Below are 13,945 nucleotides of genomic sequence, written 5' to 3' on the forward strand. Positions count from 1 at the left end.
TTTTTTTTTTTTAAAAGTATACTTTTTCTATTTTTCTTTGATTTTATTCAACAAAAATTGACTAAATTTATGGAAATTATTTATCTACTCAAATATATGAATGGCTCTGTACAATAAATTTTATTAAAAAAAAATTTAAAAATATTACTTTTTTATTTTATTTTTTCATTAAAAATATTATCATTTGAACCAAAATACGATTTGTGATCGGTTGGGTACATATGAACTACGTAATTGTACTCCGGTTTTTCAAAATTCACAAAAATCAAATCGTTAACTTAAAAAACCATGATTTTAAATCAGTTTTTTTTGACTCGATTAATCCGGTTTGGGCGGATTTTGGCGGTTAATGAATATCCCTAAAATGCCTTGTCATGTGTTTGCTTCTCTCCATAGAGGCACACGTGGCAGGAACTAAGTACGAAAGATCAAAGTCCAACCAAATCATCTTCTTAGGTCACAGACAGAAAGAAAAAAAAAAAAAAAAAAGAAAAGAAATAACATGGGAAAAATCATTGTCATCTTCATAATCATGCATTAACTGTATAACCTAACGACATTACAGACAAACACAAATTTAATTAAAAAAGAATAAACAAACTCAGACATACAGAGACACAGACAAACCTCAGATCCTTGGATCCCTTCAACAACCTCCACCAGCACCAAATCTCTGTCCCTCTCTCTCTCTCTCTCTCTCTCTCTCTTTCATTCTCTTTGATGAAACGACAACAACAACATAGGAGAATATTCCTACTCCCTCTGTGACTATCAACCTCTGTTGATTGAAAGCTAAGTCTCTGTCTCTGATACAAAGCTACAAAGTGTAAATGTCAAGACAATGACAATACCCATAAGGGGGTTTCTTAAAGACCCAGCAAAATCTATGCCTCTTCTGCCTCTCTTGAACGTGCACTTTCTCTTCTCGTATCATTGGCGCTTCTTTCATTTGTTTATATGAGCTTATTGTATTCTTGATGCAATGTGGGTTCGATTGGTGCAATTCTAGGTTTTCTTGAGGGTGCTTATTTCGGATCCTCCCTCGGATGGCTCTGTTTAGGAAGTTCTTCTATCGAAAGCCGCCAGATGGGCTTTTGGAAATCTCTGAAAGGGTTTATGGTATGCATTCTTGGAATTAAATTGCTTACTTTAGGTTTAAAGATTGATGGGTTTTGGTTCTTTCATTTGATTTTCCCCTTTTTATTGCATGTTAGCTTTTTTGTTTTACTGTTTAAATATACATATAAATACTTTTTTTTTTTTTTTGTTTATTTAAGTGTTTTGAATTTACCTTTTGAAAAACTGTCAGGAATTGATATTATGGACTTTAAGGTAAGAGGCATTTTTTAGGCTTCATTATTCGGTAAATTTACTATATACCGAGGCATAGCTCAATGTGATTAGTTTAAAATAGTACAGAATTGTTGCATGCTTCTGCATATGTTTGGCTGGAGCTGGATATTGTAAAATTATGAAGATATAATTTTCTTGACCAACTGGACGTAGCTCATATTCTATAGAATTTTTTTGCTTAGCTCTATTTGTAATAGTTCCATTTTAAAGCTCGATCAGTTAGAATATTTCTGTGGAAATGGATTCCGTTTGGAGCAGTCCCTGGAACTTGTGTGATGTCTGCATTTTATATTCTATAGAATTTTTTTGCTTAGCTCTATTTGTAATAGTTCCGTTTTAAAGCTCGATCAGTTAGAATATTTCTGTGGAAATGGATTCCGTTTTGAGCAGTCCCTGGAACTTGTGTGATGTCTGCATTGTATCAGTTCTGACCCACATATGTTTTGCTTAGTGACAAATTGTGTACAATTAACTGCAATCAAAACAATTATCGTTTGCAGCTCAATTTTTTTTTTTTTTTTTTGCTATTGAAGCTTGAAGACTTTTTTGCCTTTTCCTTTGTTTGCTTAGGGGAGAAGGGGGTCCTTCTTTAGACAGTAACATAAATTGTTTTCTTTCCGTAGTTAATATATTGAGAATCGCAATGGTAATCATTATTTTTTCTGGTTCCACAGTCTTTGATTGTTGCTTTACCACGGAAATTATGGAAGATGATGAATATAAAGTCTACATAGGAGGCATAGTGAGTCAACTTCGTGAATACTTCCCTGATTCTTCGTTCATGGTGTTTAACTTCCGAGAGGGGGAGAACCAGAGCCAGATTGGTAGCATATTGTCTGACTATGATATGACCGTAATGGACTATCCCCGTCATTATGAAGGTTGTCCATTGCTTACAATGGAGATGATCCATCACTTTCTCAGATCAAGTGAAAGTTGGCTGACACTTCTGCAACAAAATGTGCTCTTGATGCATTGTGAGCGAGGCGGCTGGCCAATTTTGTCATTTATGCTTGCTGCCCTCTTGATATATAGAAAGCAATTCACTGGGGAGCAGAAAACTCTAGACATGATTTACAAGCAAGCACCGCGAGAGCTTTTGCAGCTGATGTCACCTCTTAATCCATTGCCTTCACAGCTGAGATATCTGCAGTATGTATCAAGAAGGAATGTAGGCTCACAGTGGCCTCCACTGGATAGGGCACTTACACTAGACTGTGTTATTCTTAGAATCATTCCCAATATGGATGGAGAGGGGGGTTGCCGTCCAATATTTAGGATTTACGGTCAGGACCCTCTAATGGTTGCTGATCGAACTCCCAAAGTTCTTTTCTCAACACCAAAAAGGAGCAAACTTGTTCGGTATTACAAGCAGGTAGGTAGTGCAAGTGCGTATGTGTTTAAGTATCTGTACAGCTACTCTATATTTTGACTCAAGGTTTTGATTGCTTTGCTTGCTGGTCAAAAATTGATCTTTCTCTATCGGCTTCTCTCCAAGCAAACATTCTTGGAAATGGGTCATTATCTAGGTGAATAACATGAATGAACTGATTCTTAGCTGTTGGTTTGTTGTTTGACTCCCAGGAGAATATCATGTTTGATTACATGTGTAATTTACTTCTGCTTTACAGAACTGGGGTGTTTGTGTCACTTATTTGAAATGGAAGCCACTTCAAAATAGGATAATTCAAATTTCCATTACCTATCTGGAATAGGAGAATGGCGCATGGAGGCATATGGCAGTATTTACAATGTTGAAAGCATTATGATTGACACTAGCAATCCCTTTTATGATGTAGAAGAAGCATTTCCTGTTTTTACTTCTTTAAATGCATGTTTATATCTTCTAGCAAAAACTTCTTTGTCTAATAGTTACACTGATAGATTATACAATCTGAGTTAATTTGGAGATATTTTCCTTTTATTTCTTCCCCTTGATCTCATTCTACAACCTCAAAATGCATATAACTTTACCTAAAGGTATTCATGTTTTCAAAGTCTTCATTCATTGCTGCAGGAAGTTTGCAATTTAATCAAAATTGACATCCATTGTCATATTCAAGGTGATGTTGTGATGGAGTGTATTAATGTGGAGAGTGATTTGGAAAGAGAACAGATGATGTTCCGAGTCATGTTCAATACGGCTTTTATAAGGTCAAATATCTTAATGCTAAACCGTGATGAAATTGACACGTTATGGAATGTTAAAGATCAATTTCCAAAGGATTTCAGAGCAGAGGTATCCAGTTACTTTTATGCTGTGTTCTGAAAAAAGAACATTCTGATTCTTGAATGTGTTTATGCTGTGTCAAATTCAATCTGTTTAGAGGAAATTAATCTTTTTTTTTCTATGGATGAAGGTTCTTTTTTCAGAAATGGACTCTACTTCATCTCTTGCGTCAATTGATTTGCCGGGTTTGGAGGAGAAAGGTGGCCTACCTGAGGAAGCATTTGCTAAAGTGCAAGAGATGTTCAGCAATGTGGACTGGCTAGATACAAAACCTGATGCAGCACTAAATGTGCTCCAGCATTTCACTACACTGCAAGAAAATTTGGAAAACATTTCTCCCCAGAGAGCAGCAATAGGCGGTTTGACACCAAAGTCAGCTTTTGACAGAATTATTGATGAATCAAAACTGAAGGAATCAGAGCGCAAGTGCAGAAGTCCCACATACCTTTCCTCGAGGGATCGATCCATAGATGCAAATTCAATGAGACGGAAGCTTGAATCCCAAGCATCTCCAACTGCAAATTCAATTGTGGAGAAGGTTGAAGCTGACAACAATGCTGACCAATCGATTCACTCTATTAAACCATCGCCAGATGTATATTCAACTAGGGAGAAGGTTGAACCTCAGGAGCTAACAATTGCATCCCAATCTATGCCTTCCTCTAAATTATGTCCAGATGTGCATTCCATACGAAGGAAGGTTGGTGCCCCAGAACTGCAGGTTTCTCTCCAACGGCCTACTCAATCTATGATCATATCCCCTCGAGTGTCAAAAACTCCACGATCTTCTCCTTACCACGGTGCACTCTCAACCCTTGGTATTTCAGCTTTGTTGCATGATCATTCGGCATCTAATGGTGAGGAAGTCGGGCGTCCAATGACATTAGCATCCTCAACAATTTCATCTCCTGTAACAAATGTACAGAAACCTGTGCAGCTCAATCAAGTATCTAATGTAAGCCTGCCATCTCCACCGCCGCCGCCACTACCTTTTTCCTCACTGCAATATCCCATTGAGGCTCCTACAACTTCGAAAAATTTTGTTGCAACTGATTCTGCTCCTCAATCAACTCCAAAAGCAACATATTCTTCACCTGATCATCATGCTGACAAATTTTTAGATAGAAATCAGTCATCATCAAGTCCTGCTCCCCCTCCTCCTCCCCCTCCCCCTCCTGTTTCAGGGGAATCAATCAGTAAATCATTATCAACTCCTCCTCCAACCTCATCTTTTTCAGAAGTGTCCTCATCACCCACTGTAAATGAATACTCAACTTCCCCTGCCCCTCACCCTCCCCCTCCCCCTTGCCCTTCCCCTTCCCTTTCGGAAACATCTCCGTCATCCGCTATCAAGAACTCACATTTAAGTTCCCCCCGTCCTCCGCCTCCTCCTAAGCTTGCTTCATTAGTTGCCTGCTTAGTTTCTTCTCCACAGCCTACAACAAATTCAGCAGTTATTTCTAGAACTTCACCACCACCTCCTCCTCCGATGTGTTCCAGGTCTGTGTTGGACTCCCAGAGTGTTCTTTCAGTGCCACCACCCCCGCCTCCTCCTTGTTCTGGTCAAAAGGATTCCTCATCCAATAATACTGCACCTCCAGTACCACCACCTCCTGCTTCTCTTGGCAAAGGTTTATCAAAAACCTGTGGTGCCTCTAATTTAGGAACCGGCAATGGAAATGTGCCTCCAGTTCCTGGACCACCTTCTGGTGGTCCATTGGGTGCAAGGGGGCGGGGCCTATCACGTGCAAATCCAAGAAATCAGGTTCCTAGAAAGGCAAATCTGAAGCCCTATCATTGGTTAAAATTGACTAGAGCCATGCAAGGAAGTTTGTGGGCTGAGACACCAAAATCTGATGATGCTTCCAAGTATGCAACATTACTTTTTAAGCTTTTCTTTTCTTTTCTTTTCTTTGTTCTTATTCTGTTTTTATTCTCCTAGAGCTCCAGAATTTGACATGTCAGAACTGGAGAGTCTTTTCTCCGCAGTTGCTCCAAATAGTGGTCATGGAGGGGGGGAAAAATCAAATCGCCGCACCAGGGGACCTAAACCTGAGAAAGTTCAGCTGGTAATAAATGCTTATAATGGAATGGAGCCTATCATCAAAATCTATTCTTGGCCACGCTTAGATAATTCTTAAAACATCTTATGTTCCTTTTTGTTTTTACGAGTTGTCTACTGATTCTGTAGATTGAGCTCAGACGGGCATATAATTGTGAGATCATGCTTTCAAAGGTTAAAATTCCTTTGCCTGACCTAATGGTATGCTGGATTTTATTGCTTTTTTTTATTATTATAATTAAATGCTTCTCAAAATGGTTTGAGTTGGAAAAGATGAGATTGAGCAAATTTAGATTGTGGGAGGTGTTAATATAGATAGGCTTGGGAATCTGTTATTGGTCAGTACTTTCAGGTTTTGTAACCAAATATTTGCTGTCTTTGATCCCTAATTTTTGCATAGGGCTGTGACAGCGGACAATTATCATTTTTGCATATATTTTTCATCAACTAATTTCCTTATTTTTATTGCTTTTCTTCTTTCATCTCAATTCTAATGCCGAGTTGAATTGGGAAAGATAAAATAATCAAAGGAAGGATCTTTATTAAAACTAAGTAACCTGATGGGCTTTACACCTTTTTTCTGGGGGAGGCATGGGTGTGTGTGAAATAGACCCTGAATCAAGCGCAATGGTCCCTGCATAAAATGAACTCATCATTTCCCCCACACCATGAATTTCTTTCTTAATTCTCACTCTTCACCCCCTTTTACATTATAAGTATACTTGTCCTTCCTATACCAGGATTGAGGGTTTCTCTTAAAGATAATATGTTTTCCCTTGCCATCCTAGGATACTTTAGTTCTTGTGAATTTGGCTAGCCCCTATATTATCTTCCTTACTCCCATTTTTCTTTTGAAACTCGCTATCTAGTAGTTCAGAAAATCCTGTAGCATTGCTCTGGTTTAGGGATACTAGAATATCAGAGGTTTCTGGATGGTTTTTTTACATACTTGCTTCACTATCAATATCTTACAGGGTTCAGTGCTTGCCTTGGATGATTCAGCACTAGATGTTGATCAGGTTGATAACCTTATCAAGTTCTGCCCAACAAAAGAAGAGATGGAATTGCTTAAGGTATTGAAAAACTTGTTTTACTTATTTGTGTTATTTTTTCACATGAACTTTTCACCTCTTTCCAAATAAGGTAAGAATTTTGTAATGTTATGCCAGTTATTTCATTGGTCATGGAAAATCTAATTAGTTCAAAATGCAAGTGCATTATTCTGCATCTGTTGAGTAATATCCAGATTTTTTTCTTTTTCTTTTTCGTGTTCAGGGTTATAATGGAGATAAGGAAAACTTGGGAAGATGTGAACAGGTGTGTGGAGTAATCATCTTTTTTAACTTTCTCTTCACATTAACGCAAGTCTCTAGCTAGTAGAGATAATGGCACAATTACAAAATATGCAGAAATTCACTTATTCATATGGCTTGATTTCCAATTTAAACCCTTTAATGAATCAGTAAGAATGTGAAGTAGGATAATGGATAAAACCGATGTTTGCATACACTTACAGAATTATCCTAGGAATTCAAGCCTGTATTCAAGAAAGTACTTCAGCTGCTATTTTGGTTTGGGAATGTACCAATGAAATGCGTTGCTCATTTTCATCACAGTTCTTCATGGAATTGATGAAAGTGCCACGGGTGGAGTCAAAGCTGAGAGTTTTTTCATTTAAGCTACAGTTCCATCCCCAGGTCAGAGACATCCACTTGATTATGCTGATTATTTGATGTCTTCGAGTGCTGCTGTTATTAATTTGCCTTGTTTTGCACCTATTTAGGTTACTGACCTCAGACGAAACTTGAACGTTGTAAATTCAGCTGCTGAAGAGGCAAGTCAATTTTATATTTCATGCTTTAACTTCCTCCACTAAAAGTAGTTCTCTGTTTTTCATCTCTTGCACCATTTTCAATAATGTGTTCAGATCAGGAGTTCAATCAAGTTAAAAAGGATCATGCAAACTATTCTTTCTCTGGGCAATGCTTTGAACCATGGAACTGCAAGGGGTGAGTTGCAAACCAGAACAAATGCATTTCTATGTCAAGTTAGATGTGGAGCTAGTAATCTTATTTCTAGGATCTTGGTTTTAGTAGACACAACTAACCAGTGACAATTTATTATCCGTGTTTTTCATTCATCATGCAAATTGTGTGGCTGTTGAAGTGGGATCTGCAGTATAACCTTGAATTTTCCTTTTATATGTGTAATGCCGAACTTTTATCAAGTGTGCTTGTTTTTGCAGTGTTGTTATTTCCATCCTGTCTTTCCACAGTCATATTCCTCCAAATCTTTCCCAAACATTTAATGTGTTCCCCTTGGATGCCAGGATTACATATTTATAATTCTTCTCTTTTAGGTTCTGCTATTGGATTTCGATTGGATAGTCTCCTCAAACTCACAGATACACGAGCTCGGAATAACAAGATGACTCTTATGCATTATCTCTGTAAGGTAGAATGATAAAACCTTTCTTACTGAGATACCTGGATTGCATTTTATGATTCCAATCTTCGATGTTAACCCTCTTGGAACATGTATATGTGTTTTGTATTCATTGTTGAGAAAATGGGTGTAATTGTAACACCTGTGCATTTTGAACATTAAAGATGATGAAGAAAAGGGAAAAGATATAATTCTTTTTGTTGAATCATAATGGAATTCATCCATTCGCAAAAGGGTAGAGCATTTGAGTGGTTACAAACAAAAAAAATATTTCTTAATGAAAACAGAACTGAATTTTAGACAGAATCAAATTGAACCAGTTCGATCTAATCAATTCAGTTCAGTTTAACCAATTTTCGGGCTTAATATTCGTGGTACTAAAAACTGATTGAACCAAAAAAAAATTCGGTTTTCAAAACTCAACTGAACCGAACTCTGCTTGGCTGTAATTAGCTGGTATTGATCGGTCATTTAGTTAACTTTGCTCCTTTTATGCGCTGTAGGTTCTGTCTGAAAAGCTTCCAGAACTGCTCGATTTTCCAAAGGACCTCATGAATTTGGAAGCTGCAACCAAAGTGCTCTTCTTTTTCTTCGTGTGTATTTTTGAATATACACAAATATCTGTTATATTTATCAATACTTTGCTAAATGTTTTAATTTCTATTCAGATACAATTGAAATATTTGGCAGAGGAAATGCAAGCCATTAGTAAAGGACTGGAGAAAGTTGTGCAGGAATTGACTGCTTCCGAGAATGATGGTCAAGTGTCGGAAAGTTTCTGTAAGGTAAGTCCAACATATGGATACTGTTTTCTGGTATATGTGGCAGGAATTTAGTATGGGAATTTTGATGCTTGAAGACATTTCCTCATTTGCGTTAAAGTTGATATAGTAGGAGATTAGTAGTTGCATCCTTGAATATGCAGGTTCCTTTATGGTAGATTCTATGCTTGATCTTACATCAGACAAGCAGGCTATGCCATGTATTAGAGTTACTTGAGTCTAGTGATGCTTTACTACCAACAAATATAGCTGATTTGTTTAGTATTTGCCCAATTTTTCAGTTTATATATACAAGTTCAAAATTAACATTATTACTGTTTTTCATTTTCTTCCTTAATATTCAGATCCTAAAGGAATTCCTCAGTTCTGCTGAAAGTGAAGTGAGATCTTTGGCTTTACTTTATTCTACAGTGGTATGCATGAGCTCCTCCTCTTAGCCCCTCTGCCTTTTTAATGTTTCGAGGAAGGAGGGCGTAAGTATAAGTGACACTCATTATTATACTCGTCTCTTAATCTGAATATTTTCAGGGTAGAAATGCAGATGCATTGGCTCTTTATTTTGGGGAAGACCCTGCTCGATGCCCATTTGAGCAAGGTACTGGACACTTTTTATATCTCTAATGCTGTTGATACATTAGCAAAGTAGAAAATGTGAAGAAAAAAGAAAAAATCAAGAGAACGTGTTTATTTTGCATATCAAAGAACCATTTGTTGACCTCTATTGCACTTGATTCTTTGAGAATCTCTAGCTCTTATTTGTCCTCATATTTGCGCACCTTTTAGCGTGCTGCTTCTTTTGAGATGCCTCACGCTGTGCCCTCATTCTACAGTAGTGTCTACTCTGCTAAATTTCGTGAGGATGTTTTCCCGAGCACACGAGGAAAACTGCAAGCAGCTTGAGTTTGAAAGGAAAAAAGCAGAGAGGGATGCAGAAAATGAAAAGTTGAGGATGGGTGCCTCCAAAAGGGAGTCTGAACACTTGATGCAGACTCGTATCGAAAGTGGGAATATCAAATGATGAATTGCTTTATACTCGTAGTCTACAAATCGGAACAGAAGTGTTCTCATGCAGATAAGCATCATTACTCCCATTTCAAGGACCAAGGCACAACCTACAGCCGGCAATTGTAAGAAAAAAGGCATTTTACGTTGCGGTCAGAATACCCTGCTAAGGAAATGCAGATGTGAATGGCAGGGACAGATGCTGATCTTAAGTTGTGAGCCTACTATTACTACTACTACTGGGAGCTCTTTTGCTGTTACTGAGTGGCAGGGACAGTGATGATGTTTAAACAAATGCCTATTTCTGTTGAAGCAGCAGAAATGGTGGTACGAAAAAGTCGTGTTATACGATACAAGCCCACTAGCAAGATCTCTCTCTCAAGAATTTTGTTGTAAAAATATTGTTATATCCTGTGATTCCGTAATTTATCCATGGTAGGCCATTTTTTGGTTAAAAATGTTGTAGTATTTCTTCTGTATATTTTTGAGACAGTCATAGTGATGTAAATTTTTAGTAGTTTATCAATAATCAAGGGCGTAATTTCTTTTATAATCAATGAAGAGATGAATCATTTCTTCTGTCTTCTCCTATGCTACGTTCTTTATTAGCAAATAGTTAAAATCATTTGCTTATGATTATTGGAGTTAATTACTTCTCATGTATGTATGAAATCTATTCAGCTCTCTCAAGTTGGATTCTAATGGAGTAAATGAGAAGATAAATTTGATGTTCTACGATAATTTATAACATGAGCTAAAGCCATCCGTTGGTACCGTCCGAAGGTGGACGACAAGAAAGCTTTCACCTACAGGAAGGTAAAAGTTTCCGCTGTTGCTCATATGTGTCTCCTCGTAATCCTTTGATGAGGTTCTAATTAGAAGGGGAAAAAAAAAAAAAAAAACACAGAAAGCAAATAAAACCGGTATTATGGAGCTTTACTACAAAAATATGATTCTGAAATTTCTTTTCCTAGGACAATAACTAGAGAAGAAGCGATCGCCTTTGCCTGACTTCACTCTTTCTTCTTTCTCCTAAAATTTTCTCACAATCTCTAGTTTTCTAAACTTCCAAACAACAAAATTAATATTAACACACAATAATATATATCTCCCTTAACAGCTAACTAAACCTGATTAGTTAACAAATCCCTTTACGTTCAAGGTAGTGTTGGCGAAGGGATGGAGCGAGCTATAGCTGCAGCCAAAGCAACAGTAAAGTTGGGATCTTTAGTGAGAGAAGCAACATACTCTTCAACCTTAAAGTTGCAGTTTTTGGTTTCGTGATCATCCGAGGAACTACGACAAGTTTTTTCCTTTTCTAATATGGAATTTGATGAGAGGGTAAGGTCTAGAGCAACAGAAGCTGGTCGAATACTGACTGGGCAAGAAATGCTACTTCTTGAGTTTCTTGATGATGAGCTATCTGGAGAGTACAAGAAGTGTCCAGAAGTTCGATCATGATTGTGTTCTCCTTCGTAGGTTGCAACTAGTAATGACTTATCCTCAACACATCTTTGAACCTAATTAAAACCCAACAAACACTTGCATTAGCGAAGAAATAACAGACACTCAGATTATTGAACTAACAGCCCAATAAGATTAGCAGAAGAATTTTGATTTTGCTTCTTTAATTACTGTATAAAATTTGAAAATATAATAAATTTACCTTCTTTTTGACTGGGCAACCAGGAGCCATTGAACACCTGAAGTAAGCTCTTGGTGATGGATTATCTTTAGTAACCTTTTGCCCATACTTTCTCCATTGATATCCATCTCTAACAATCTAGAATTCACATTTAGTAAAAGAAATACTCTTTAAGATAATTGACTAATCAAACCTAGAATAGAACACATCAAAAGTAAATACAGATACACCATACTTACAAGGCTCGTGTCTTTGGATTCAGTTCTGACAAAGATTTGTGAAGGTTTGGCCATAGGAATCTCAATTCTTTGTCTCTTGATCGAGTCATAGACTTCATAATTTGAGGATTCTTGAACCTTAAATAATTTATTTTCTTGAACATTTTCTTGAAGAGAACTGAACTTGGCGCTCATAACTTCAACCATAAACCTAAGAGTTTCATTCTCTTTTCTGGTGCGTTCCAACTCATACTGGAGAGCTTCCACCTGGTAATCACAATCATATATTAATTAAAAGAACAAACAAACAAGCAAACCCTAATGAGCACTAACTAAAGAAGCTTAATTATTGAAAGAGATTACCTTTTCTTTGTAAGAAGAATGAGCATCCATGACTATACTGAGTTCAATAAAGAGGGGTGTTATTGACGAAAAGGTTGTTATTAGAAAAATCAAATGAGAGGGAAAAGCACTTGTTTATAGAGAAAAGAAAATGGTGGATTCATGGTTTTTTAAAAGAAGAAAGAACAGGTTGGATTGTGTCTGCATGACAAGAACAGATTACATCAGACAAGTGATGTAACAAAAGCTCTTTTTGTGGTTTGTTGTTGTTCATTGTCCACGCTTTCATGTCAATGCGGGGTCCTAACCCTAACGTGTATGAAGGTGCAAATAATAATCATCTAAGACTCAAAACGAGTCTTCTTTAATTAATTACTTGATTAAACTTTAGTTTAAAGAGTAGACTCGGTTAATTTATTTTTAATTCTTTGTTAACTTTCATTAAAATTTCAAAAACATATAGGGTGTACTCAACTGTAGAAAACTGAAATAATTTTCTAAAAAAATTGAAAAAGAGAGTTTTGTGTTCAAATTATTCAGTTTTCTAGTTGAAAAACTTTTCAAAATTTAACTAAGATTTGGAAAACAGCTTTAAGTTGTTTTTCAGAGTTTTCCTTTTATTATTTTTTTTTCCAACTATTTTTCACTTTAAATATTTAAAAATATTTAAATAAAATAAAAAATTTATATTGTATTTTAATAAATAATTAATTTTATTATTACAAATTCAATAATAAAAATTCAAAAACTTTTACATAAAAAATTTCTAAATTTATTTGATATTATGAAAGTTATGAATAATGTTTGTAAAGTTAAATTAAAATATAATTTTTTATTATTATCAAGTCAACGTATTTTTCATTTTGTGTTTTCTAGTTTTCCTTTTCTAAGAAAACTGGTTTTTGTAAATAAATGCACCCATAGTAATCTTGAATAGTTTTTATTCTTTGTTTTACTTAGGATGAAAATTTAAATTTTAAAATCAATTCTCCAGAAATAATTTATAAATATACAAGTTTAAATATATGATAGTGCATTCTTAAATGTATTTATTTTTCAGAAAATCAAATCTACAAATTAAATATGGATACTAATTCCAAATTTACTTGGAAAAATGTTTAATTTTGATGACTAAAAATGATTAATTGCAGACAAACTTATAAAAGCTGAGCACGTGCGGTGACTGCTTGGACCAAAAGTTCAGTTAATTCAAGGTCCCTAAACCTAAACGTTAATTTCTATTTTGAATGGCTAAATCTTAACCAAATCTTTGGATTTTTTCCTAATTGTAAATGCAAAAACCACGACTATGCTATAGACTAGTTCATTTTTCTTACCCGCACATGACATTCTCTTCGCCCTCAGTTATAAATTATTGGCAAAATTATTATTTCGTCCCTGAGGTTTTACATAATTATTTAAGTAGTTCTCGACATTTATACATATATTTATAATGTTCTTGAGGTTTGCCACCGTCATATTAATTGGTCCTTCCGTAAAAAAAAATACATTTTTTCCGTTAATTTTGAGAGGAAAAGACAAAATTATCCTTTCGAAAAATAGTTATTTCATCCATGAGGTTTGTCATAATTATCAAGTAGTCCCCGACATTTATATAAATATTTATAACGTTCCTGAGATTTACTTTCGTCATATTAATTGGTCATTCCATAAAAAAAAATACATTTTTTCCGTTAATTTTGAGCAAAAAAAATGAAATTATCCTTTATAAATTTTCATTGACATTATTGTCAATCACTTTCCTCTAAAATACCTGAAACTCAAATTTTCACCATCTTTCTCAACCCAACGCGGTCTTCATTGTCACCATCGTGTCTCTATCAAGTATCATCTCCATAACCAGAT

The 13,945-nt window shown here is 35.7% G+C and overlaps 2 protein-coding genes across 3 annotated transcripts; one reads left to right on the forward strand and one right to left on the reverse strand.

The window, feature by feature from the left end:
• Window positions 1-567: 567 nt before the first annotated feature.
• On the forward strand, window positions 568-10,427 carry LOC105637558 (actin-binding FH2 (formin 2) family protein). 2 transcript variants are annotated; one of them, XM_020680744.3, is made up of 17 exons: window positions 568-1,119; window positions 2,028-2,728; window positions 3,371-3,592; window positions 3,714-5,452; window positions 5,526-5,652; window positions 5,775-5,846; window positions 6,620-6,718; window positions 6,921-6,962; window positions 7,262-7,342; window positions 7,429-7,479; window positions 7,573-7,654; window positions 8,005-8,099; window positions 8,594-8,683; window positions 8,759-8,875; window positions 9,217-9,285; window positions 9,401-9,467; window positions 9,703-10,427. In XM_020680744.3, the coding sequence occupies exons 1-17, from the start codon at window positions 1,047-1,049 to the stop codon at window positions 9,888-9,890; spliced, it is 3,915 nt and encodes a 1,304-aa protein (XP_020536403.1). In that variant the 5' UTR covers window positions 568-1,046; the 3' UTR covers window positions 9,891-10,427. The 2 variants fall into 2 exon arrangements, with proteins under 2 accessions (XP_020536403.1, XP_012076436.1); XM_012221046.4 differs by having other exon boundaries at window positions 570-1,119; window positions 8,594-8,665.
• Window positions 10,428-10,787: 360 nt separating this feature from the next.
• Window positions 10,788-12,255, reverse strand: LOC105637559 (putative WRKY transcription factor 40). Its single transcript, XM_012221047.4, has 4 exons — window positions 12,101-12,255; window positions 11,759-12,004; window positions 11,541-11,657; window positions 10,788-11,394 (listed from the first exon to the last, which is right to left on the reverse strand). Exons 1-4 carry the CDS (start codon window positions 12,128-12,130, stop codon window positions 11,032-11,034), a joined length of 756 nt encoding a protein of 251 aa, XP_012076437.1. The 5' UTR covers window positions 12,131-12,255; the 3' UTR covers window positions 10,788-11,031.
• Between the last annotated feature and the right edge of the window lie 1,690 nt (window positions 12,256-13,945).

The sequence above is a fragment of the Jatropha curcas genome, chromosome 8 (genome assembly GCF_041381405.1).
Source record: "Jatropha curcas cultivar XTBG-Jc1 chromosome 8, XTBG_Jcur_1.0, whole genome shotgun sequence".
NCBI classification, from domain to species: domain Eukaryota; kingdom Viridiplantae; phylum Streptophyta; class Magnoliopsida; order Malpighiales; family Euphorbiaceae; genus Jatropha; species Jatropha curcas.

Coding starts and splice junctions, on each gene's coding strand:
- LOC105637558 (XM_020680744.3), top strand. CDS start 1,047: ATGGCTCTGTTTAGGAAGTTCTTCTATCGAAAGCCGCCAGATGGGCTT. Junction 2,729..3,370: donor TTGTTCGGTATTACAAGCAG/GTAGGTAGTGCA, acceptor TCATTGCTGCAG/GAAGTTTGCAATTTAATCAA. Junction 9,468..9,702: donor TCGATGCCCATTTGAGCAAG/GTACTGGACACT, acceptor CTCATTCTACAG/TAGTGTCTACTCTGCTAAAT.
- LOC105637559 (XM_012221047.4), bottom strand. CDS start 12,130: ATGGATGCTCATTCTTCTTACAAAGAAAAG. Junction 11,658..11,758: donor AATCCAAAGACACGAGCCTT/GTAAGTATGGTG, acceptor TGTGAATTCTAG/ATTGTTAGAGATGGATATCA. Junction 11,395..11,540: donor GTTGCCCAGTCAAAAAGAAG/GTAAATTTATTA, acceptor GGTTTTAATTAG/GTTCAAAGATGTGTTGAGGA.